Source organism: Cyanistes caeruleus, chromosome 2 (genome assembly GCF_971803275.1).
Source record: "Cyanistes caeruleus chromosome 2, bCyaCae1.hap1.1, whole genome shotgun sequence".
NCBI classification, from domain to species: domain Eukaryota; kingdom Metazoa; phylum Chordata; class Aves; order Passeriformes; family Paridae; genus Cyanistes; species Cyanistes caeruleus.
Window position 1 is genome coordinate 92,713,486 of NC_141702.1, and position 25,331 is coordinate 92,738,816.

At 38.6% G+C, this 25,331-nt stretch overlaps 1 protein-coding gene and 1 long non-coding RNA gene across 4 annotated transcripts; one reads left to right on the forward strand and one right to left on the reverse strand.

The window, feature by feature from the left end:
• Positions 1-5,077: 5,077 nt before the first annotated feature.
• Positions 5,078-9,952, reverse strand: LOC147654998 (uncharacterized). 3 transcript variants are annotated; one of them, XM_086878373.1, is made up of 6 exons: positions 9,815-9,950; positions 9,646-9,730; positions 9,499-9,546; positions 8,380-8,467; positions 8,164-8,238; positions 5,078-5,267 (listed from the first exon to the last, which is right to left on the reverse strand). In XM_086878373.1, the coding sequence occupies exons 2-6, from the start codon at positions 9,679-9,681 to the stop codon at positions 5,176-5,178; spliced, it is 339 nt and encodes a 112-aa protein (XP_086734499.1). In that variant the 5' UTR covers positions 9,682-9,730; positions 9,815-9,950; the 3' UTR covers positions 5,078-5,175. The 3 variants fall into 3 exon arrangements, with proteins under 3 accessions (XP_086734499.1, XP_086734500.1, XP_086734498.1); XM_086878374.1 differs by having other exon boundaries at positions 8,164-8,235; positions 9,646-9,952; XM_086878372.1 differs by having other exon boundaries at positions 9,646-9,950.
• A 50-nt stretch (positions 9,953-10,002) lies between these two features.
• Positions 10,003-25,095, forward strand: LOC111927621 (uncharacterized). The gene is made up of 3 exons (XR_002863665.2): positions 10,003-10,104; positions 10,875-10,964; positions 24,782-25,095. It is a non-coding gene; the product is annotated as an uncharacterized LOC111927621 (long non-coding RNA).
• Positions 25,096-25,331: the final 236 nt, after the last annotated feature.

The window sequence follows — 25,331 nt, forward strand, 5'->3', positions numbered from 1 at the left end:
TCCTCCAGTGCAAATATAACAATGTAAAAGAGGGACTCATAGTTCTTTGTGAACTTTTAAAAGTTCATAATTAGACAATGGATAGTATTCCAGCTTCAAAAACTAAGAATCTGTTACTTTTATTGTGTCATTTTGTATCAAAAACCATTGGAAGAGCAGAAAGTTGCAAAATATAATCTGTTTTTTTCACTTTTCCTCCTTTCTTCCCCTGTTCTAACCATTTTTATATCCAAAGTAGATGATACAGAGAAAGCACTAGAAGTGCCTTAATATTCATTGCTGCATCTGGAGTCAGAAATGTGAGGAAAGACTTTTGCTTTGGACCTTCAATGTAGTTTCTAATAGGTATGATGGGGCTGTGAAGTTTGTGTAAGACCTGCGTAGCCATCCTGCACACAAAACCATTATCTGCTCTGCAACTGAGCTGGGACACTCCTGATTCTATACTGACTGCATAAGAATAAAATTTAAATAGGAACTTGGGGAAAGTGAAGATCAAGGAAATGCAATGTACAGAAGAATATCAAATAGATGCCACTTTCTTCTCCTTGACCTTTGTGTCTGAACCTATTGAAAATTTATTGATCTAAGTTTCCCATTTAGATCACCTAAGCCACTGACTCCCTGCTATTAGAAATAGCAATCTCTAGTAACTACCAAACAGCATTAATTATTGTGTTCCTCAGTAATCTCACTGTAGTTCATGAATAAATTCACCCATTTTGCTATTCTTAACCCTGCAACTCCACTTTTTAGGAATCCTTTTCTCAATTCAAAATTATTCATAAACAGTTCATATCTATTTATTCCCTTACCATTTTTTCTTTTAGCTTAAAATGGCTCTTCTTCTTCTCTGATCTTTATTCCTTTAGCACATTTCAGCAATATTTCCTCTCCAGCTTTATTTTGCTGGGTTAGGTAAGGCAAGTTTTCTCCTATAGTCTCTTGAGCAATAAATTAATCATTCCACTATTCATCTAGTAATTCCTTCCTGTACCTACTTCAGGTTAATTTAATCTTTCTTGACTGTGGCTTTACAGATTTTTCAGTGTTGTAAAATATTTTTACTGGCATAATATGAAAGCTTCCCACATCTGGCATATATTTAATTGTGGGAAATGAATATCCATTTTATCTTTTTGTCAACAGTGTCCTACAGTTTAAACAGCTCTGTGGTGTTTATCCTTCTGTTTTATTCCTAGGTATCAATCATATGACCCTCCAGTTTGTTTAGGCTGGGCAGCCTAGACTTTCTTCTTTCACAAGTAGATATTTGTTTTCTTAATCATTTTAACAGTCTTCCTTTTTCTTTGCTCTCATCTGAATTTGTCTTTCTTGCAGGTGGTGAGACTCACAGTATTCCAAACAACACCTCCCCACAACTATGCTATTAACACTCTCATATGTTTCCTGATATATCTAAAGAGAACATTTGAATTTTTGATGATGGCATCATATCAGTGACTCAAAGTCATTTGGGGACTGACAGATATATTCAAATAGTTTGTCTTGTCTTTCTGCTCTGGACAGTAAGGTGCAAGGACACTGTAGAAATTATTTGCAGTTAATCCTGGTGCATGATGTTACACAGTAGCTCATTTTGCCATTTTTCTGTTACCCTGACTCTTCTGATATTTTGTTCTTCATGTATAATTTTCATTAGCTAATTTCTATAACTGCTGTCTATTGTGTCTGTGTCATCAGCTCCTCTCTCTGTGCTCCACGATCATTCAGACATACAATATTGCTCCTAACTTTATTTTTTCAGAAAATATACCACTAATTATTTTAAAGCCCAAAAATTCTAGTTCTAACATTTCCTTTTTTTTTTTTTTTGTCTGACTTTAACCTCCTTCTCAACTATGTCACCCTTTTTGCTTATCTGCATCTTCCTACACAGAGCTAGTAATTCCTCAATTCTTCACACAACTTCATAACTGTAACCACATAATTCTGGCTAGATAAGATCAGATGCATTTTCTTTGTATAGGAAAAAACCCCAAACAATCAAACAAACAAAAATCAGACAAACAAACAAAAACACAGAAAAAAATCAGGTTATGCTGGCAGCATCTACATTCAATAAACCCCTGTAACATCCTATTCCTCATTCTCTCCAATTCCTATTTTCTTATGAATTCTTAACATATTTCCAAGGTTGGATCCATGGATTTATTGTTTTCTATTACACCATTTTTTTCCATATAATGGCATTGCATTTTCCTCTTTCCAGTTTCATGACATTGCAAACTTCAAGTGCACACTTTAAACCTTTCCTTTCTGAATTATTTAATTTGCCAGTTCTTTCTGGGTTCTGGGCTGCATATATGATCTACTCACTTTCACTTGACACCTTTCAACATTTTTATTTTAGTTTCTCATTCCCATTAACTATCTTCTCTTTTTCTTCATATATATCATGAATATACTTCATGATACATGATACTTCATGAAAATACTTCAAGTTTTCGTGCAATGACCCTCTGTCATTTCATACACAAATTAGGAGAGTCCTGAATTTTCACCCATTGTTTTTTTCCATATGACCAATTTTCTCCATTTACACCCTGATAGAAATTTTTAGAGTTTTTTTTTTAGAGTGCACAGACTACTGAACAATAGTTTAAAATATGCATCAAATCATACTTAAAGTATTTTGAGGGAAGGTTGCCTTTTGAAATTTCTCTCCCTGTCTGGATTTCCCTGGATTCTATCTTTAAAAGAATAGAACATGTCTCTTGTCACTCAAACTCAGTCCTGGAAGTAGTAATTCAAAAGGTTTATGCTTTAGCAAAAAATAATACCAGGAAATAAATGTTAATGCCAGTTTTTCCAGCTTCAGAACAATACTTTTGATACGCAAATAATGGAAGTCTTGATTCACTTTCACAGTAAGAAAATAAATGAATAAAAGTAACTGATTCTGGTTTATTAAAATATTTCATTGTTGTGTTTTTCTCATTTACTCCAGTAATGCTTAAATGGCATCTGAAAATTGGGTCATTTTGTGTTTCAGTCTATAAAACATACAAGGAATGACAATGTCTGTCCTCAGAGGACTAATCCTGTGCTATGGTAGGATATATTCAGTAGCTTCAGCAGGACATGGAAAAGCCTCCATTCTTTTTATGATCCAAACGATAAACATAGCCAAGGGCTTATGGGGCTGTCAAGCATTTTTGCACACAGGGGCTTTTTGGGAGAAGAAGGTTGTTGAAGAGAGGCAAATCAAATATATAGATGTGTGTGAGAGAAAAAAGATAAACTTTCTGTGGCTTTATTGCAATATTATAGTGAATTTGACTTCTCTACAGGCTTTTAAAACTCTAATTTTAGTTTCCTGTCCCTACTCATGGGTAACCTGATTAAGCCAGTGGTAGGTCTGCAGAGTTCTGATCACATGGGGCACAAAAGGCTCTGGTTTCATCATCACATCCCTTTCCACTGACAACATGGGGATGGTTTAGGAAATAGCTTTAGTTTTCAAGAATTAAAACATTGTTTTATAAAACCCTTTATTTCCTTGAATCTCTGAGTAGGCTGGATATTTATTTACAAAGAGGAAAACAATCACAATGACCTATTAACCTCTGCAATCTCATTTGTGTTGATGAATTCCAGGGGACGGAATAATTCATTAGGTTCTTGGCTGCATATTATTCCATTTTCTTCAGTGTCACACATATAAAGATAGTTATTTGAGAATAATTTCTGGGGATAGGGATAAAACCAAATTACTTTTGCAGTGGCTACTGAACACATGTATATTAAACTAATTATGAAATGTATTGCTCCTCATGGATCAAATAATATCCTGTGTGGCTCTGCTGGCCCTCTATGTTCATTTGTTGAAAATCTATTAATAAGAGCATATTCTAACTTGTAAATCATTATCTCCACAGCTCATCTAGCACAGAAAGAATGGAGACATCCAGAATGATTCTGTGCAATCTAAGACATCACAGCTCTGAGTAAAACTTCTCATTGATTTGGCCTTGTTTTAGAAAAGGGAAATGTATCCCCAAGGCATTCTGACGCACCAGTGTTCATTTCTCTTTTAATACAAATGGCAAACAGAGATTCCTATCATGTCACAGCACAACACCTAGATGCCAATGTTCCACAATTTCTTTCTTACACAAGCAATTCTTTACTGTTTTGTACTCCCAGTTTTTACAAAAACCTTAATTTATAGCTATGAAGTGAGCTTTACTTGTTAATTACAGATGTGACAGGAAGTGGGATGAAACCTGGTACAAGGTAGCAGCTGAAGGGTTTGTCAGATGGTGGATGTTTTAAGCCACTGGCTGTTATGTGTGGGCGTGGGTTGGAGACAGATTTACAACTTGAGTCCTCTTGATAACAAAACAAAACAATGTGCTTTATTGTTCCAAACCTTCTTATACAGGGGTTTTGAATTTCCCACATTTAGGTATCTAATTGGCATGGATTTAATACTACGCAGCTCCTTGACTAGTGAGATCTCTGTTCCATGACTGAACAGGATTGGCTGTGGTTTCTGAGTTTAAACCTATCCTATTATTGCTCACCCAGGAACTTGTTTATCTAACTAAGACAACCAAATTTGGTTTCTGTTTTTGGCCAGATTTATCTGTCCAGCTACAGACTAGCTGTACCATGACAATTCACTCTTTCAGTTATATTAAAAAATGTAAAAGTGTTCTTTGTTATCTTTCTTGCAGGCACCTTGCAGACAAGAAGACAAAGATAGAGTTTATTCTGAATGACTCAAAGAATGAGTTTAATTTGAATGAGGCTTTTCACTCAATTTGACAAACCGAGCTCCCCCCCAGCCAACGATGTGTATCACTGGAGCTGCAGTGTTCACGTCTAGGAACTGTCAGGTGAAATTACTAACATTCATGCTAGTATGTAACAATTTAACTGCTTAAAGTTACAAATTACAACTCAACTCTATAAACAGGAATCCTTTAAAACTGAAATTACAATTTACCTTTATAAATAAGAATCCTTCAGAACTGAGATGATAACTCTATAAACAAAAAACATTCAATTTATAGAACTGTGAGAAAAACCAACTTAACAGAAGAAACAATTTGTAAACAAATAAAATCTTTAACTGTTATTTCAAGAGTCACGTATTTCCATGAGGTAGGTGTCTAAGTTGTTCTGGTCACTCTTCATGCAGCTCCATCACATCTGTTGCGGGGCCATCAGGAGGATGCCGCTTGTGGTCCTGGGCAGGTCCTGGACACACCTGGCAGGTACCAAATGAGTTTTGGTATCTGTAGAAACACAGGCATAATTCCCGTCCCTAGGTAATGAGACCTCATGGGCCCCCTATGCAGGGATGTGAAGGTCTGTCACCATTACCTTGGGCTTGGGCAGCTGAACATCACAGGATGATTATAATGATAAGAAGTGATTTAAAATGACTGAGTTCTGGGACTTTCCTAATACTGTTAAATGACATAGTGAATAGATAGCTTTAGCTACCCTGCTCTGTGGGGATTCACCACACATTTGGCCTTCTTGTTTTTTAATTATATGTTTTAAAGTGCTATGTGCACATTTTATGATGTCTTGTCTTGTTGTTAATTGGGGAATATTAGTTTTGTGTAATACACCTTAGAGATGTAGGAAATGGTTTTTTGGGGGGGAATGTATGTAGGGCTACTGTTTGTTTTGATGATGTGAGGGATGCCCAAAGCTGCAAAAGCTGATTGCTAATGTGTGATAGCATCTCGACTTTTTTTGTGTGTGTGTGTATTGTAGCTCGTATTGTTGATGAAAAAGTATTAATGGATAAATGTATATATTTTAGATGTTTTAATTTAGGGATGTGTGTGATACTGGTTTGTTATATTTGTAAAGCTCACAGCTTACAGTGGTTTATTCTTATTTGCAATGGTGCAGTGTGGCCTTGGCAGTTAGTATAGGTGTTAACTATATTAGGAGTTTTTGTGTTTGATAATTGAAATTGTTGTAAGGTATGAATACTTTGATGGAAAAAAATTGTATTATGCTTTTGCTTGTGCATAATATTTGCAAATATGCAAATATGCATAACAGCATATTTGGCTGTGGTACCGTCTAAGCAGGGCTAGCTAGCATATTTGCTCTAACATTGACCTCTGTGATGAAATTTGGTAAATTTGTATGACTCTTGATGTGTAAGATATAATAATGGTAGGTTTTCACTTGGATGTTATGGCATAGAATTTTTAATAAGTTAAGTACTTGTAGCTTGTTCATTTTTCTCAGTAGTGCTTGGTTTAATCCTTGTGTGATGTTAGCTATATGTGCAGAATTAGTTACAATATTTAGAGGAATGTGGGGAAAATGTTGGAAAGCTATAGCTACAGTACATAGTTCTACTAACTGAGGTGATCTATTCTTATAACCAGCTAATGTTTGCTACTCACTTTTGTCTTTCTATGTTGCAATGGTTTTCCCCATTTTTCTAGAGACATCAGTAAATACAATAACACCTTTTAAGAGTGCTTGGGTATTTGGAGGTTTAAGAGACAGTGTAGTTTCTCCTCTTAATTTTATTAATATATGGCTTGGTAAATGACAAGTGATTTGTCTTGTTAAGTTTTGCAAGGCACTTTACATGGCTGTACTGTTGGCAAAACACTATTCAAACTGTTCTTGTGTTACAGGTATAATGATTTTTGAAGGATCTCTAGCATTCAATTGAAAACACCTGTGACAGCATTTGATAACTAATTGTGCAATTAGTTCAAAGACAGTGGGTGCTGTCTTTTTTGGTTGATGAGGTAAAAATATGTACTCTAGAATGTGTAAATGATCAGGTCAGTGAGTATCCTACTATCTAATAATACCAGTAGGGTGAAGATTTACAATGAGAATAATTACAGTGATAATTACACCTCTGGGCATATCTGGTGGACATGTTTGTTTGTGATAGCTTTTTTTACTGTTTTGAGAGCGGCTTTTGCCTCTGGGGTTAATTTTCTGGGGGGAGTTAAATCAGGATCACCTTTTAGGTCATGTAAGAGTGATAATTGTGAGTTCACTAATTTGAAGTAATGTCTGACCTAGTTGATGGGTATCCAAAGGTTTTTGTGCACTGTTTAGAGTCAGAATTTTGAAAATTTAATTGTTTGTGGATGTATAGTTTGATTCATTATTTTGAGTCCCAAATATTTCCAGGGTGCTTGCTGCTGCACCTTCTCTGGTGCTACCTGTAGCCCAAATGTTTTTAATGCTTCCAACAGGCTTGTCTGAATCTGTGAGAGTTCTTTTTTGGTTTGGGTTGCAAATTTTGCCACCATGCAAAATTGTAGTGATAACAGTACACCCCTGGAAATTGCTCTCTCACTGATTAGAGTGCCTGTGCAATGTACCACTGACAAATTGTGGGGCTGTTTTTCATCCTCTACGGCATAACGTGCTATTGATAACCTTGCACTGGTGCCGCATTATTAACAGAAGGCACTATAAAAATAAACTTTGGGGTATTATGTGGGTGTAATGGAATAGTGGAAAAACAGTCTTTCAAGTCCACAATCAGAATGTCCCAGGGGGCAGGTGTCGTTGTAGGAGATGGCATACCAATTTGCAAAGTGCCCATGCTCTCCATCACAGAATTGATTTTTCTTTGGTCATGGAGCAACCTTCATTTACTAGATTTCTTTTTTATAACAAATATTGGGGTGTTCTAAGTGCTTCTAAATGGCTCTATGTGTCCTTGAGCTAGCTGCTCTTGTACTAATGATTTTAGGGCATCTAGTTTCTCTTTCCTAAGGCACTACTGTGGTATCCTTACAGGCTGAGTAGTGAGCTATTTCAGAGCTGATGTGGGACATCTTACTCCCTTTAATACAGTGGCCCCTATTAAAAATCCATTCCCACCCATACTCCCCATGCAGACAAAACATCTCTCCCCCACAGGTTCAGTGGTGCAGCAGTGACCTATGGCCAAATTGTAGTTATTTTTCCCTTAGGATTCTTAATTAGTATAGGACTGCTGTTCAAGCAGCTCTGTGTGGTCCCTCTGAGGCCAGCAACGGTAGATCCTGTAGGTGTGGTAGACCACGATGAAGGACATGTGTTGGCAGAGATCATGGTGATGAATCATGTCACCGACCTTTATCTGTGAAGGCCTCACCTTAGGCATTATAACAGTACAAACCATATTAGGTCTTTGATTACCTACGACCTGAGTCCAGTACACTTGGGGCTCTCCTGTTGATTCGAAGCTTTGGTCTCCTCTCTCCCTAGAATCTGCTTTAGGGACAGAAATCATAAAAGGAATAAGTTGTGCAATTTGGGTCTTAGCAGGTATAGTGACAGGAGTAGGGATTGACACTATGGCTTGTATTTGTCCTGTAAAATTTGCATCTATAACACTGGGGTGCATAACAATACCTTGCAGCGTGGCACGGGATCTTCCTAGAAGCAGTGTACTCAGTCCTTTCCCTATGGGCCCCTGGGCCTTGAGAGGGACTTTATGTACCTGTAATGAGTTTATGGTTATTGCGATTGAGGTGGAAACATCTACACCAGGTGATCTTCTTGTCCTTGCTATGAATTGGTCATAAAAGCCTGCACCGGAGGGTGGGAAAATACTTGTTTTGTCATGCATTTCCCCTTCACACTGGGCTTCCTGTTTCCCTGGTCTTTGAGAAACTGGACTTACATACTATGGCTGTATGTCCAAATCTCTCACATCAGTTGCAGTTTGTATTCATACCCCTCCATCCTTGAAATGTCCCCGGTGGGACAGATCTGTGGGGATGGTTTACCTTCATGTGGCCTTGTTGTATACATTTGTAGCAACGGGGTGTTAATTTAACAGCATCTGTAACAGTATTACCTAATATATCTATGTTAAGTGATCTAGTCCTAACCTCAGCACATGCATTTAAAATATCTTCTAGGGATGGATTCTCTTTAGGTAATGCATCTATAATCTTTCTATAGTCTTTGTTTGCATTATCTTGTGCCAGCTGTGGCATTGACTCTTTGCTTCACTGTTTGTGATCTGCTTTTCTATAGCATCTTGCAAATGTTCTATGAATTGCATATATAATTCACTGGGGTTTTGTCTTACCATTCTTACTTGAATATCTTTGGGTTGTCACAGACAGGTTTGTAATTTTTGTTAGAGCCCACATTGCTAAGTCCTTTGCTTGGGCTAGGATTGAGAAATTCAGGCAAGCTTGAGTTTTTGGATCTTCTGTGAGGGGGCAGTCTTATGAGTTCAGAGCTCCTTGCCCCAAAACATGGGTCTTGCTGCAAAGCTTTTGAATTTTGTAGTCTCTGGTCTTTTGTATAAGACCTCTAGGCTGATTCAAACATTATATACTGCACTGGAGTACAAAGTAACTTTATAATTTGCTTCAAGTCATAGGGGGTTAATTCACTAAGAATTATAAATCGACTTATATTTGCAACAGTAGGTGACCCTAGCCTGTGTTTAGTAGCCAGCTGGTAAAAGGCTTTGCTAATTAAAGGGTATGTATTTGTCTGGTGTAGTGCCATTACCTTGCAAAACTGGGAAGCTACAATTGCTTCTCCCTCCTGCTGCCAGTCCTTTGATGATAGTGAACACATGGGTACAGAAATTAGTTTATCCCCCTCTATATACTAACATTCAATCCCTTTTTGTATTGCCACTATCTAGAAGATTACTGGGTCTTGAGTGGGGATGGTTGCCACTCGGAACATCGATGAGGCTGGAGCTGGTGTCTGCAGATTTGTAGGGGCTTCTTTGGAGCTGGAAGCAGAGTGGAGACTTGGGTTCCCTCTGTGGGTATTTTGTGTTTCTATCAGTGATGTAGATCTCTTGGGTTGTTCAAACCTTGGCTGTATGTACAATGGTGCTGGTGTACTGGTGGGAACGGGGTCAGGACCAGGACTGGGGCCAGGATCCAGGTTGGGATGTTGTTAGCTTTTGCTTCCTGGTGTATTTCTGGGTGTGACATTGTTGACCACATCCAGGTACTCCTAGCAACGTGTCATCAGGCCCCACCCATGGATTACATTGGCAAGTAGGTACAGTCAACGGAGGCAGGATCATGAGCACAGTTTCAGAGTTGAGCTACTCCAATTTTGGCAGAGGCAGCCTGGGAATTTCCATGGTGATGAAAGGTGTGGGCGGCTCCATCACTGATTGTCCTTGTGCGCTCAGTGCAGGTGGTGGGGGGGGGCTCAGCCAGTGGCCACATGACTGTGATGTGGCAGTGGGTGGCCCTGCCACTACGGTGAGGCACCCCAGACAAGCACAGCACCCCCATGGTAATGTCATGGGGCACCCCAGCACCACACAGCACTCCCACAGCACAGGAACTTCTCCATCGCCTGCCCAGGCTTCTCTGGCCACCAGGGTTGTGGCTGCCACTGGGGGCCCACCACTTCCCTGTGCTCCACCACCATGTGGAGGGATTATGCAATCTGGTTCATCACCACTTGCTGCAGTTTGTCCGTTCACCAGGGCACTGCCAGCCACTTGAGCACCACAGCAGGCAGGGTTGTGGAAAGTGTCTCACTAGAAAATGGTGAGGGCACAAGGGGCACATTTAGGGTGGCGCAGCTGCGCAGGGCAGCCATTTTGTCTGGCCATCTCCTCCACAGGCTTGGAAGGGTGCCTAACCCTGCTATCTCCTCCAGCGCCTAGTCCTCACCCTGTGGCTCAGTATTTAACAACTTCATGAAGTTCAAAATAAGTTTTTCAGGGTTTTATAACTTTTATTGCACTTTCATTGCCTCTGGAAGCTGCTTGAATTATAAATTGGCCAGTTCATACCCAAGTATTCAAATCTACAGCAGCCTCTTTTGTTGTGTCTTACCCATGGCTCTTAGCCAACATAAGTAAAGTTAACAATGCCTCTTCATCATATTCTACCTCCCATTCTTCTAAGAGAAGCAACTGTGCCTTCAGAACTGGATGTTCCTGCATGGACATCTATCCCCGCCATGGGTCTGGTGGTTGTTTTCTTCTATTTTCTAAGGTAAGTCTAAAAGAATTCTGGATATGAGTGGCTTTTCACTGCAAACAGCTCTGCTCGCTGTATTATGGCAGCTTTTCACTTCTAGGTCAGGCTCTGCACATGCTGTCCCTTATCTCCCTCTGCTGGACTTGCAGGATGGCTGCTGTCATCACACTGGGGTCACCATATGTCATGTGAGGTCATGGGCTGGAGACAGATTTTCTCTCAGGACTTGAGACATCTTGATCAGAAGACAAAACAGCATGCTTTATTGTTCCAAACCTTCTTATACAGGGGTTTTGAATTTCCTGGGTTTAGGCGTCTGATTGGCCTGGGTTTAATACCACCCAGCTCCATGACTAGTGAGATCTCCTTGATCTCATGACTGAAAAGGACTGGTTGTGGTCTCTGTTGAAATCTATCCTATTATTTCTCACCCAGAGACTTGTTTATGTAACTGAAAGAGCCAAATAGTGTTTCTGTTTATGGCCAGATTTATCTGTCTAACTACAGATTTAGCTGTACTAACTGGCCGCTATTAAGTAGTACTTCCATTTCTGCCATTAACACAGTAAATCTGTCTAACACATGAAACCATGTGACAAAAGACAGGTTGCAAATGGGTTTGCAAACATTTGTGTAAGTCTAGCTGTGGCAGCCACCAGTAAAGAGTATATGATATGGATCTCAGTGTCTACATCTGTGATATCTGTCAGCTTTCATTTTAATTTTGAGCCGCTGACAATTGTCTGAGACAGCTTATTGTTTCTCTAATTATAGACTTGGAGTAAGAAGTAGTTATAAAAATATTTGGGGACTTGTGTTTGTTTCCTATAAAAGAGCCAGGTGAGGCACTTTCAAAAGGCTGATTTTGAAAAAGACAAGCTCAGACCCTTTTAGATGCAGTAAAGCCAAGTGCTGGATCCCGCACTTCGTTAACACCCCAGACAATGCTACATCCTGGGGGCAGAGTGGCTGGAAAGCTGCCCAACACAAAAGGACATGGGAGTGCTGGTCAACAGCAACTGAAAATGAACCAGTGTGTCCAGGTGGCCAAAATGGCCAATGGTTCCTGGCTTCTATGAGCAATTGTGTGGCCAACAGGACCAGGGCAGTGGTTGTCTCCCTGTACTCAACACTGGTGAGGCCCCACCTCGACTGTGTTCAGTTCTAACCCTTTGCTACAAGAAAGACATTGAGATGCTGGAGCATGTCCAAATAGCAATGGAGATGACAGAAGACCTAAAGAGTAAGTCAGACAAGGAGAAGTGGAGGGAGATGGGGATGTTTAGCCTGGAGAAAAGGAGGCTGAGGGGGGACCTTACCAGGCTTTACGACTCCCTGAAAGGCAGGTGTAGCCAGGTGAGGTAGCCTAGGTTACCAGCAACAGAATGAGAGAACATATCCTCAAGCTGCACCAGAGGATGTTCAGATTTGAGATCAGGAAGAATTTCTTAACTGAAAGCACGGTCAAGCATTGAAATGGGCTGCCCAGGGACATTGTAGAGTCACCATCTCTGGAGACGTCTAAGAAATGACTGGACATGGGACTCATTGCTATAGTTTAGTTGACAAGGTGGTGTGCGATGAAATGTTGGACTCTACGATCTTGGAGGTTTTTTCTAACCTTAATGATTCTATGTATCTTATGGAAAATAAATTCCCTTTATTACTTTTCAAGCTGGACATACAAAACTTTAGGCATCAAAAACTAATGTCCCTTTAAAAATATTCAGACATGTAGTTGATGTTTATCTCAAATGAACACCCCTCTTGTTTGATTTTTGAAAGAGCATTCATGCTCAGACAAGGCAAAAAGTATGAGATAAAATTTTCTTTGTAATGAGTCACTACAATAGGATTTGAGTTTGGATGAGGACCATGAAAGCAACTTAAATTAATATGGTCCTAAGTTAATAGGATAATACTATCAGTAATTTTTACAGGCCTTTCCAACATCTTCAAGCATGAGAGTTTCTATTTAGTAAGGTAATTAAACATCTTAAATTACGCATTTATGTGTTTTGGCATACTTACAAAGAACCTCCCAGAAGCACCATAGCCAGACTTTGTCTATCAACAATTGGTAAATGATTACAATCCCCACAATGTGTGGATTGAGATATTTTATCAGTCTCTTGGAAAGAAATGTACATAGTATGTACACACATAATTGTATATTTTGTATATATATTGTATACAATTGTATTGTGTAGGTATACTTGTATGTGTACTTACCCCTGTCTAAAATTACCATCAAACAAGCAGCACAAGAACAGGTATTTGATGCTGTCAAAGCAAGGAGCAGCATACATACCTACCACACAGGAGGTATTATCAGCCAAGATTTCCTTTGTTAGCCAGTGAATTATACCACCTTTCAGGAACCAAAATCTACTTAGTGAGCCAGGGAACAAATTAACTCATCCTTCTCCAAGCTACCTCGCTGTTTCTCTCTTTCTCTCTCTCTCTCTCATCACTGTGGTTGGAAACAGGAATGAAACATAAACACACAGAGATCATGCAGCAACTGCCAAAGTTTTTTATGGGGCACCCTCTTTTATAGGGGCTTCAAATATCCCACATATATACACATGATTGCTTAAAGATCCTAACTCTAGCTCACTGGCCAATGATATGCATGCATTCCTGGTTCAAAGGGATTGGCTGAGGTCCCCTGTTTGAACTTGAGTCTGACTATCATTATCATGTCCAAGGATTTGTTTACCTCAATTCTCTAACGAGCTAGGCTGGTCGAGTTGGTGTCTGTTAGGCAAAATTATCCGTGCGGCTATAGACCAGCTATAGACCACTCTCTCTCCCTTCTGTTGTCTCTCCTTGGCCACCTATAAGTTTTTAATATCATTAAGATGATCTTTTGTGCTTTCTCCCTTAATGAATACCTTACCACAGCTCCTTATTTTTCCAAAGTCTATAGGAAAAATGTAATTTTGGAGAATCCACTGAAGAGGCTCCTGCATGAAATGACAATTTATAACAATCAATTAAATCTTAGGATTAGTGTCAGATGATGCCACTGGATAATGATGCACTATACCAGTGACAAATGATGAGATGTAAGCAATAAAGCTGCTTGGAGTGTAGAACCTACATGTCAGCCATTAAATCATCCATACTCATCCCAAATCACTGAACTTCTTGAAAATACCCACTGAGTAGCTGATATGATTCAGGCTTGTGTAGACTGATTTTTTAAGTTATTCAGCATAAAGGGAACAGAAGAATATTCAAGACTTTATGTTACTTTTTCTGTGTAGGGCTGTAACACCTCCTAGTCCCATGATAAGGTCCAAGATGACCTGCTAATTTGGGATCAGCACTCCTGTTCCTGACTTGGGCTGTGGATAGTCTGCTATGATTCTCCTCAAGGATGACAGGTGTTAATGAAATTATTTATAAATCTCCCCCAGCTTTATGAAGGGGATGCTTCTCAGTGCTTGGGCTGCTATTAAGAGAACAGCTTTTGTGAAGGATGAATGCAAATAAAAGGAACAGATAAAATAGTTGCTAATGAAAAGAGCCCCGTGGTACAATACTGAAAAGGGAAGTACTGAATAAAGTGTTCCTGTCACTCACATGCTAGTTGAGGAGTAACACCATGGGGAAAAAAAAAAAAACAATAAATAAGATATCTAAGTAATTGTATTTCTTACACTTGTGGTTGCTATGTGCTGGCTGCCATCATGGTAAAGCATGGGTTGATTACAGAATCAAAAATTTTAGTATGTTTGCAGCTCCTCACTAATCATAAATGCTGTCTTTTAGCTCAGCTTCATAACACTTCCTTTTCATTGTGATTACTGCTGTGTTGCATATGCAAGTGCTAGCTGTGAAAGGGCCAATGATAGGTACAAGAATTGTCCAAAGCAGTCAGAGATACACTAAACATTGATAGAGAGAATTTCATGATTCTCTTTCTCAAAGCTACATTCTGTGGTGCTCCTAGAATGTACATAGAACACTAAATTTGTAACAAATCAGGGAAATTATGGTGGTTGTTTCCAGTCCTTTCAAAGCTACTCTTTATTTTATCCCACACATTGTTTCAGAGATGATGGCCCTGTCCTTCACATGGTTGTTGCCTGCAGCCAGGACCATTTAGCTCTAACAAAGATCCTATTTAATGTGAGAAACACCTAAAGCTTATTACCCATCACTGGCTGCATAAAATTACAGGCTGTCAGTATGTGTTAGATTAATCCATCTGGAGAAGATAAAAGAACGATGAATGAAACTGGGTTCTACATTCCAGACAAACTGTCTTTTAACATAAAAAAAAAAAAGCTGGAAAAGAAGATAAAAAGAGACCAAAGACTTACTCTCTTTCTCTTCATGTAAACTAGGGAAGAGGGCACAGAGCTATTAGATAATGCAGTCAGCTTCCTAACTGTTTCAGAATTATATTTCTGAAGCTGTTTCATTTGAGGTAGATCTTTCTTTCTCAGAGGGTGGTTCCTCTCCTATCATTGACTGCAGTATTCTGAGCTTTCTCTTTTAGCGGGGGGGGGGGGGAGGGGGGGGGGAGTGGAAAGAGGTGGATAAACTGAAAAAAAAACAGCAAAATTGGTCTGGCTGAAAGCAAAGTCTATTAATGCTCTGGGGGAGTGGGGAGTGTTAAGTCCTTTTCACATACTTTACAGAAATAGGAAAAACGTATTTTCATGAAAAGGATCCTCAGCTTTTCTCTTATTCATGTCAGCAGGCTTGAATGCAATTGATTGGGAAATACTAATACACCTTAGTACATCTTTGGGAGCATATGTAGACAATTAAATTGTCTTAAGTCATGTTCAGGCTCATTTCAAGAGCATTTCACTAGGGAAAAAAATGTAAAGATGCTGCACAGTGATTAACAGTCCAGCTCTGTAAGAATTTTCTTATTTACTTCTGGGAAGAAGGGGTCACTTGACATAGAATTTTTGGGAAATTGCGTTAAACTATCAGCTACATGATGTTCACTATAGCGTTCATCATAACTACAAAACAATCTGAGTGCCAATGTATTAGCCAAGCATCCAGTTTTGTTTCATATAGATATGAAACTATGCTCCTTGTTTTTCTACTTCCTTCAAACAAAGTAGGAGGAAACACTTTTTGACTCACAGTCTTGAAGAGAGAGCGACTCCAAGATGTAAAAATGTAGTTCTAATTCTTGGAAGTAGATATCATTTTTCCATTCTGTAATCCTTTTTTTTCCCACCCACTCACTCATGCCTTGTCTGCCTCATCCCTTTCCTACTCCAATTCCTCCCTTTCATCATATGTCACAGGTAAGGATACAAAGCCATAATAGCATCCTAGAAAATCACATACATAAGACCTGTGCAAAATGTATGGATCACATTAAACAGAGGGGGTAAAAAGAAATTAAAATAAAGGCGCAAATTTCCTCATCTGATGATATGTGAAGCTGATATATGTGTAAGTTTTGTGGAGGTGATTTTAATACAGGTGCCCTGTGTCAGCTCTAATGTGCATAAAAACCAGCAGCAGATTAAACATGAGCCTAAGCACAGAAAAGCTCTTGCAGTCCTTCTGGCAGGAGATTAAAATAATTGCTAATGGGAAAGCTTTTCAAAAGTATGAACGTTTTAACTCCACTACATATGATAAAGGAGCTGTGGAGAATTGAGAAGACCTCCTTTCAAAAGAAATGCTGTAGAACAAGATTTCTTTTTAATTTTTACCATTAAGCAATATTGTCTCCAACTGAGAGATTATGTGGGGTGACAGGAAGGGGTTTATGTACTATCCAGACAAAAGCGTGTAAACAGGAGGAGGGCGAGGAGGAGAAAGAGTGTGTGGGTGTGACTGTGAGAGATTGTGTACACAGCATCTTATGGGTCTGAGACACACCCCAGCACAGAGAATATCACCTAGACATGAAGTAAAGATGTTTAAAGTACACTCCTGGCTATGACCTTGACTTTCAGCGTGCTTCAGGGTTTCACATAAAAGTAACAGCTTTACCCGGTGCAGTGTTTGCATTCATTTGGTAAAATTATTCTTTGAAATTCACTAAATCAGACCATTCAATTTTTTTTAATTTTTTTTTTAATTTTTTTTTTAAATTCTGGTGTGGCCACAGACAATTTGTGAATCCAAAAGGAAAACTGCATTTGTTAAGTAACCACTGTTGTAGCGGCTTGTGTCTCCACCACTTGGATCATTAGATCTCCATTTACCCCACAGCTGGTAAGGAGTGAATTACCCTCATGAGGTAATTCATACAGCAGTTCTTATTTCCTGTAGAAATGCATTAAATTTCATGTTAGAATTTGTTATAATTCTGTGGAATTGAAGCCATAATTCTTTGCCATACTGCTTCATACTGCCAGAAGCAAAAAAGACACAGGTGGCAAGCCTGACTAGGTATCTTACTGACACATCAGCTAGTCCAGGAAAACACACCTAGGTGCAAGCAATCTGCCCACAAAAGCAGTTATAGAGTGCAGAAATACCTTTTGTGCATCTCTAATGAGCTTATGATGTCTAATCTGACAAGGTCCCGACAAAACATGACTTCATTTTTTACCTCACCTTTGTGGTTCGGGAACCTCCATTTCCATTTCCTGAAATATGAACAGAATGGATTTTATCAAAACTATTCTGGTTTATTTACAAGAGGAAAACTTGGATGGGAGCAGGCTGTGTAAAAAGCACAGAAATATAGAAAAAAACAGAGCTGGCTAAGAGAGTCTGCTGTTGGAAGCAGAAGGACACAACAGGGCATGCCACCTGAACTGTGTTCAGTACGCACTAGATCACCACACAATGCTCCCAGGAAGTCACAGCCTCTTCAGCTGCAGAAGGAACAGACAATGAGCTTTACATTGTAATCTAGGTAAGTGGGTCCTACGTGAAGTGAGATGGTGCACTCCAAAATTTCTACTTTGCTGCATACAATACAAATACTGTTCAACTAAAGCACTAAGTATTTAACTGGCTGACTTTCATGCTCCCTTCTTGCTTTTAATAGCTACCAAAGGCCATGTAAGGACCAGGGAAGGGGAGCAGAATTGCCAACAAATTGAAATTCACAATCACATGAAAAAAGAGGTGAAAGTACAGCAGCTCTCCATTACAATCACAGGTACTGTGTATGCCTCATTAAAAGAACTGTATACAGATTATAATGACAAGAAGCCTAAAACACTTCTTGTTATTATAATCTGTATATTCAGTTCCAGGCTATGACCCTGGACTGGTCAAAAGCCACTGTTAAGGTGACAAAAAAGGATAAACCCACAAAATGCAGCAGTGGAGAACTAAAGATGAAGATTTCAAATTAAGAAGAGAATGCAAAGAACTTTTACGGTTTCCAGCATAAAAGGTTTTCATATCTGTTTCCTTTGTAAAAAGGGCAAATTTCTGCTGCTAATCCAGCACCAGAAAAAACAGAAAATGGCTAAAATACACGTAGGTTATTTAGAATGACACAAGCATCTTTTACTGTTGGATTCTATAAAACAGTAGGTGAAATGTTCCTAAAATTAACAGAGGTTCAGGTTGTTTTCAAATCACTGAAAAACTATCATGACATTACTAGTGTCATGCAACTCTAAATCTTGCATAAATTATATAATAATCAAAGTCCTGTGCATTAACTCATTGAAAAAATCTCTTCTGGCTCTTTGGATTTCAGGTAATAAATCTATAATCCAGTAAACTCTTTGATGACCTATGAATTCAATAGTGCCACAAACACAGACATTATTTATTTACTACTACAGTAGTCTGAAAAATTATAATCTTTGATATATTATTAGCAGCTACTGCCTTATTCTGCAGTCATTAAGAAACACACACATTTTTAATAAATTTTTAATGAATTTAATTTTCAATTTAATTTTTAATGAATTTTAAAATTGACATTAAAGAAGTTCTCAAGGCAAAAAGGCTTATAGGACACCCCTTAAGAGTTTTTTAGCCATATTGGAGAGACTGAGAAAGCAACAGGAATTGTCAGAGGTCTAGAAATAATAACATACAAGGAAAGATTGAGCAGAAAGATTGTCTAAGTAAGGGAATAGTGAGAGGAAATTTGGAAACAGCCTGTAAATGTTATATATATTATGTAAATAATATTTATAAAAAGATGCTCAGGACTGAGGGTATTATCTCCTTCATTCATGAGAGTAAGACAGGAAGTAAAGGGATTTAAAATGCAAAAAGCAAGATATAGGTAAGACATTAAAACACCTTTCTAGAGGTAGAGCTCATGAATCACCAAAGTGGGAATGGAATATCCATCATGAGATACTGTTAAGAACAAGGATAAACTTGCCTCAGATAATTACAGCTGATGTCATCAAAGCAAGAGTATGGGTGATACATCCTCTTAAGAGTACTTCTAACTCTTTCTCCTGTGATTTGAAATTTCACCATTTATATTTTAACAATAGGATCTGTTTTTAATTTATTTTGTTTTGTTTGTGAAATGAGAAAATGAAAAAACAAAGCAGTTTTTCTGTTGAAAGATGGATTATTTGTATCATAATTAAGCTATAACTCTTTTAAGTCAAATTCAGAAACAAAGTGCTATCTTGTGAAAATTACTGAGTGTTATCTCAGTATTCCATCTCAGTTTTATTATGCGAATCAATCCATTTAAAGATACAATTAAAAACAGCCATATAGTGGATAGAACAATAAGCAAGAATAATTGTTCAAACAAGACACCATACCCAAACACAATGCTAGAAATTCTCAAGATAGGATTTACTATGCTGAAAGGATTTCTTTTCAAGTGAAGGTTTGCATCAATGCCTCTTTTTACAGATAAAATTAGTATTTATCTGTAAGCTGTATATGGGAGTTTGATTGACAGGACTGACAATGAGTTGGCCTTGGCTGATTGGGAAGTGGCCATTAATCTAAGGCCATGAGAAACATCTGAGGTCATGGTAATGAGTATGGGATGATGGGAAGGATTATGTAATGTTATGTTAATGCATTAAGACATGTAAGATAATGTTCTTGGTTCTTGTTGGTGATTGGTTATTATCGTCTTACATATAAGGTTATGTTCTGAGTTCCTGTTGATGATTATCAGTTACTTAACACTGTTACCAGTGTTCTATATATTGTTATGTTTTCCCTGTTTTGTGGTCTTTTGACATTGCCCTATACTGCTGTTTGGATTATGTTCTTTTGTTTGCTCTCTTATTAAAGTTGTTTTCCCAGCTTTCTCAATCGAACCTGTTTGTCTTGGTTTGGAAGACAGGTGTCTGGCAGGGAGGGCAGGAGCCTCCCTTGGAATGAAAATGTAGACCTCCTCCCTCCAAATTATTATAATTTTGAAATCAAGGGGCTCTCAGGCAGAGATTTGATCCGGGGATAGGAATAACAGCTCTTTACTAGTATTTATAACAAGGCACACAAACAACAATAACTACAGCGTTAACAACAGAACAGAACCAGGGACCCCGTGACAGCTTTCTCAGCTGAGACGGGAAGGGATGGAGGAGAGATTTTGCTTCACAAACCCCCTCGGGCAGGCAGTCCCGGTGCTCCTGCAGGGCTCTGAAGAACAGTCAGCTGGAACAGCAGGGATGAGCTGAGATCCTGGGCCGGTGGCTGAGGTGTATCAGCAGCTCCTCAGCGGTGCCTGGCACTGCCACACGTCCCAGCAGGACAGGGGGCGTGAGGCCACCAACAAAGAGGGAAGAAGGAGAAAAAGAAGCAGCAGCTTTGTCTGGGTTATGGTGAATTCCCTTCTGCTCTGAAGCCCAAGAAACCAGCCAGCCCCCAGCTGCCCCCACCCTCCCCTGCTCCCCTTCCCCCTGGCCCCAGCCAAACTCCCTGTGTTCCTCAAGCACCCAAATACCAGCAATCAGGTTTCCCTGCAACTAATGGGCAAAAAATTCCATAGGTGAGATGGAACAAACAGAAGGACACCCAACCCCCAACACTGTCCCTATTCATTTATTTCATTTTTGCTACCTCAGCTGGTCCGAGGATTGTCGCGATTGCTGTCAGAGGTCTAGACCAATTGCTGTATGTACCGACTTTTCCATCACTTAAAGTTCAGTGCATGAGAAACAGCTCTGGGCTTATCTTTTATGTACAAGGTAATTTCACCAGACACATACAGACAAAAGGATCTTTATGTATCTATTTTCAATAATGTATTTCTCCCATACTGTAAGCAATTATCTGCTCCATGGAAAATCTGGGATGTGGGAAGGGTTTTTAGAAAATTCCCATAAACTGCTTCCTAATGGTTGTTGAGGGTTGTTTTGTTTTCTTTTCTTTTCTTTTTCCCATTATAACATATTGGCTTGCATTGGTCATAACCACACAAAGTAGCAGTTTTTTAATCCCACATGCTCCTTATATTTTTGTAATGAACACATGAAACAAAATGAACAAGACTTAAGTTAGTATTTCTTATTGGAAGACTAATCAACTTGGAGCTGGCAATTTTTATTTAAATCCAAAGGAACAGCCAATAATGAAGTATAAACAATACAGCAATATAGTCAATCATGTAATATGTGATTCAAAAAAATCTTTACAAGAAATGTACCACCACTCTATGTATGGGCTACAAATTCACATTAAATAATGAAAAGGTGCAAATTACCGACACACCAGAAACAAGTGTACATAAGTTAATGAATGATGTATTAACCCAGACAATGGCAAAAATCATAAATCATGGTTGGGCAAGTATAAATCTCCATTTTCACAGATTGTATGGTGTTAAGCAGACGGTGAACCTTGGTTGAAAATTCAGTTACAAAGCATTGTGGGGATCAAATGGCATTATTATGTTTCCACAAAAGTAGGAGAAAAGGGAGGAGAAAGAACATGAAAAAATTCTAAAAAAACAACTGTAAATAAAAGAATACCTTAACTGTAATACAATAAAAATAATTTTGCAGCTAAGACAAAGTAATGACCACTTTTCTGAGATTTGTAATACTTAGCAGGAGCTCAGCCAAAGAATGATACATACTTGTATGGGCAGTGCCCTTTCAGCACACATAAAATATAAAGCTTGATCTGACACAATCAGCAAACAGTCTACACTTTATCTTGTTATAATGAGTCTAATTTCAGTAACAGCTCAGAACCAGAATTAAATAAATAAACTAAGGAAATAAATAAAAGTAGAACAACTAACCTTTCATAGGAAAAAAAATGGAAAAATCCAGTGTGACTATGAGCAAGATCAGTGGAATTTCTGCAATATTATCTTCATCTCTGAAGATCAACTCCCCTAGCAGAGCTCAAGGGTTGAAAAATTTTGACAACAGGAAATGAGCAAGGAAGCGAGCTTTAAAAATGTCTGCAATCTTCAGCACCTCTGGAAAGAGAAACAGAAATGTGATGTTTTCATGCAAAGGCTGTATTTGCTAGAAACTCCTGCTATTTTTGGAGAATATGTTCCTAAGATTTTTAGATATGGTAGTTGAGGTGCTGTTGAAAATGCTGATACTATGCAAAGCTCCCTTAAATCCATTCCTAGAGCCATTCCCAGTCACTTAGGATCCGTGATCAAGCTATTTCTCATAGAGATTAACAGGTAGCTGATCAGATCTGGCTACTGTACTTCTGTGTGATGGACTTAAAATACATTTTTATGCTTTGTGAGCCCTTTTACAGTTATGAGACAATGGCATGGGGTAGTGAACCTGTTTTTCAAAGAGTCTAAAAGCTGTTCACATTTCTATACTTTGTTAAGTATACTGCTCATCTTCTGAGTGTCAGTGAGGATAATGAGATGCCTCCTCACAGAAAAATCTTGGCCACTGGCTCTGAAGCCTTTCACACTGTACAAGTGTGGCCATCTTTAGCTGCATCTCAAATGTCCAAGAGAAGAGAACATGAGTGTTGGGAAGGTAGAATTAGAAAGAAATTATAAATATGATTTTGTAGCCAGAAAGGCTAAGGAAGAAATACAAATGATAGCACGGTTTGAATAATTCAAAGAAACCAACCGGGCTGGTATGCCAGAACACATTCTTTCCTGCAATAAAACCAAGCTGAGACCCCTCATCCCAGCCTTATAAGGAAAGGTCTGAAGGACCCTGAGATAACTAAAAATATGCAAAAATAGCGATTTCTATAGGTTGTACACAAATGTTACTATATTAGTATACTTAGAAAGATTGGTTAGTTAAGGAATAGAATATTCAAAGGTATAGGTTATATAAGTAGTGGTATAGAAGAGCTCGGTCTCTTTTTTTTTTCTCTTGCTTGCTCTTTTTTCCGTCTCTCTTTTCTCTCTTGCTTGCTCTCTTTTCTCTCTTGCTTGCTCTTTTTTTTTCTCTTGCTTGCTCTTTTTTTCCGTCTCTCTTGCGCTCTCTCTCTTGCCCTCTCTTGCTCTCTCTCTCTACCTCTCTACCCCACGCCCTGAAATAAACTTCTAACACTTAACTCGATTATAGAGGTCTTTGCCGTGTCTCTGACCGTCCCCAGAAAGCGTCTCCTACACATGAGTACATTTGACTCCTCAAGTATGTGTTTTCAGTTTTGGAAACATTTCTGAACTTAGGGCGTTGAAAAACAGAGTGAACTGCAATAGGGCATCCAAGAGGCATGAAGAAATATCGAGATTTTCTTTTCACTATGCAGATAAAATAATAGCCTTCAAAGAAAATCCTGATTTGTTGGTGTCAGCTTTTCTGGAGGAACAGAAATTTATAGAAAGTATGAAGTGACACAAAAGTCTCTGAAATTAAAATATAGTTGTCAGGCAGCCATAAGTACCTTGTACAAAACTTCCCGTTGAATTTTCTCTCAGAACTAAACAGCCTGGTGACTGTGTTGCACTTTTTGCCATATTTCAGCATTTAGGTGTTCCACAGGAGCTGGATGTATTGTTGTTGTTTCTGAGCAGGGAGAGAGTTTAAGATGCTTATTTCAGTTGCTCCCTGAAGAGACTGAACCCTTCTAACAAAACAGAATTTACTAGAACAACACATGGTTTGGAATGACCGTTTGGTCATAAAGGACTGCATGCTGAAATTTTGTCAGGGACAAATGGAGGAGAAAAATCATATGAAAGATGAATGAAAAACCACCTGGGCTGGTACTATGTGAAGTGACAGAAAGCGAATGACAGAAAGCGAAATTTTTATTGACCTTAGTGATGAAAAATCTCAACTTTCCTGTTCAACACAACCACTTTTTAGAGAGGTACTTTACTGGGAAAAAAAATATTCAGCACTTACATAGAGACATTGATTTCTTTCAGCTCATTCAGTCTGACCTGGGAAAGACAAATGGTGAAGGTGTTAATGGACAAATGTAAAAGGAGCACATAGGCTAATGAATAGAGCAACAGTTGGTCCCCACACCAGGATACACTTTTCAGGTTTACTACAGGCCAAGATGAAGGATGTAGGTTGAAATTCAGAAATTACCCTTCTATCAGTCGTGCAATTTTATGACACGGAAAAGAAAGTCACAGCAGGCAGAAAAAAATTACCTTAGTCCTCTTCAAAGTCTAAGACAGTTTTAATGCAGGTTTCAAAGTGCTCTGAAAATCCCCCTTGAGCCAGCAAACATGAATAGATAGGATGTTTACAGACAGTGCCTGCTGGCTGGGGATAAGACTGAATTGTTCCTCACTTTATATCTTACATTCCAAAACCTGTCGTCTCCCAGTATTGGAAAGCTCTGAGCTCCATTATGCTTAAATTGCTCTATATTACTACATCCTACTGCTCTTGAAGGTGGGTTTTTATATAGTTAGCCTCCTGCCAGGTAGGTATAAGGAAATAAATGATATATTTTGATACAAGACTATTTTGCTGAACTGGATGGGTTAAAAAACTGGTAATAAATTTTATTTTGTCTTCTAGGCCACTGGTGCAAACGAAGTCCAGTTCAATAGTGACCAGAAGTTATTGCACCTGACAACAGAATCAAATACATGAGAAATTGATTGGCAGTCCTTAGCACAGGTCCTTGTGACTTGGTCATGAAATTGCTGCCCCTTCTGACACAAATTGGACCCAATGAAGCTGTATTACCACAAATGCTCGGGAACAAGAAGGGTGGAACACTCTACTTTGTGACAGAGACAATCAGGTCACATTCTTCATTTAAAAGACTTTCTTCATAAAATGTAGTTTTGTCAAGACAGAACTTTATGAAATTCAACACAGAAATTTGAAACAATTATAAAATTTCAACACAATCTTTTTGTTGGAAGTTTCAAGCTGAATTTTTTTTTTCATTTTTCCTCATAATGTTGTTCTGCTTTGAAATTTTATTGAAAAAAAAAGGAAAAGAAATTGCATGTTATGGTGAGTGTTTAAGATGACACTTAGGGTGGGATTAATTTTGTGTAACTTTAGACATGCACACTGTAGGTGTCAACCTCAGAGCCAGTTACATCAGGTTTCCTTT

Coding starts and splice junctions, on each gene's coding strand:
- LOC147654998 (XM_086878373.1), bottom strand. CDS start 9,681: ATGTTCCGAGTGGCAACCATCCCCACTCAAGACCCA. Junction 9,547..9,645: donor CCATCCCCACTCAAGACCCA/GTAATCTTCTAG, acceptor CTATCATCAAAG/GACTGGCAGCAGGAGGGAGA. Junction 5,268..8,163: donor GTACTGGACTCAGGTCGTAG/GTAATCAAAGAC, acceptor GTGTTTCTACAG/ATACCAAAACTCATTTGGTA.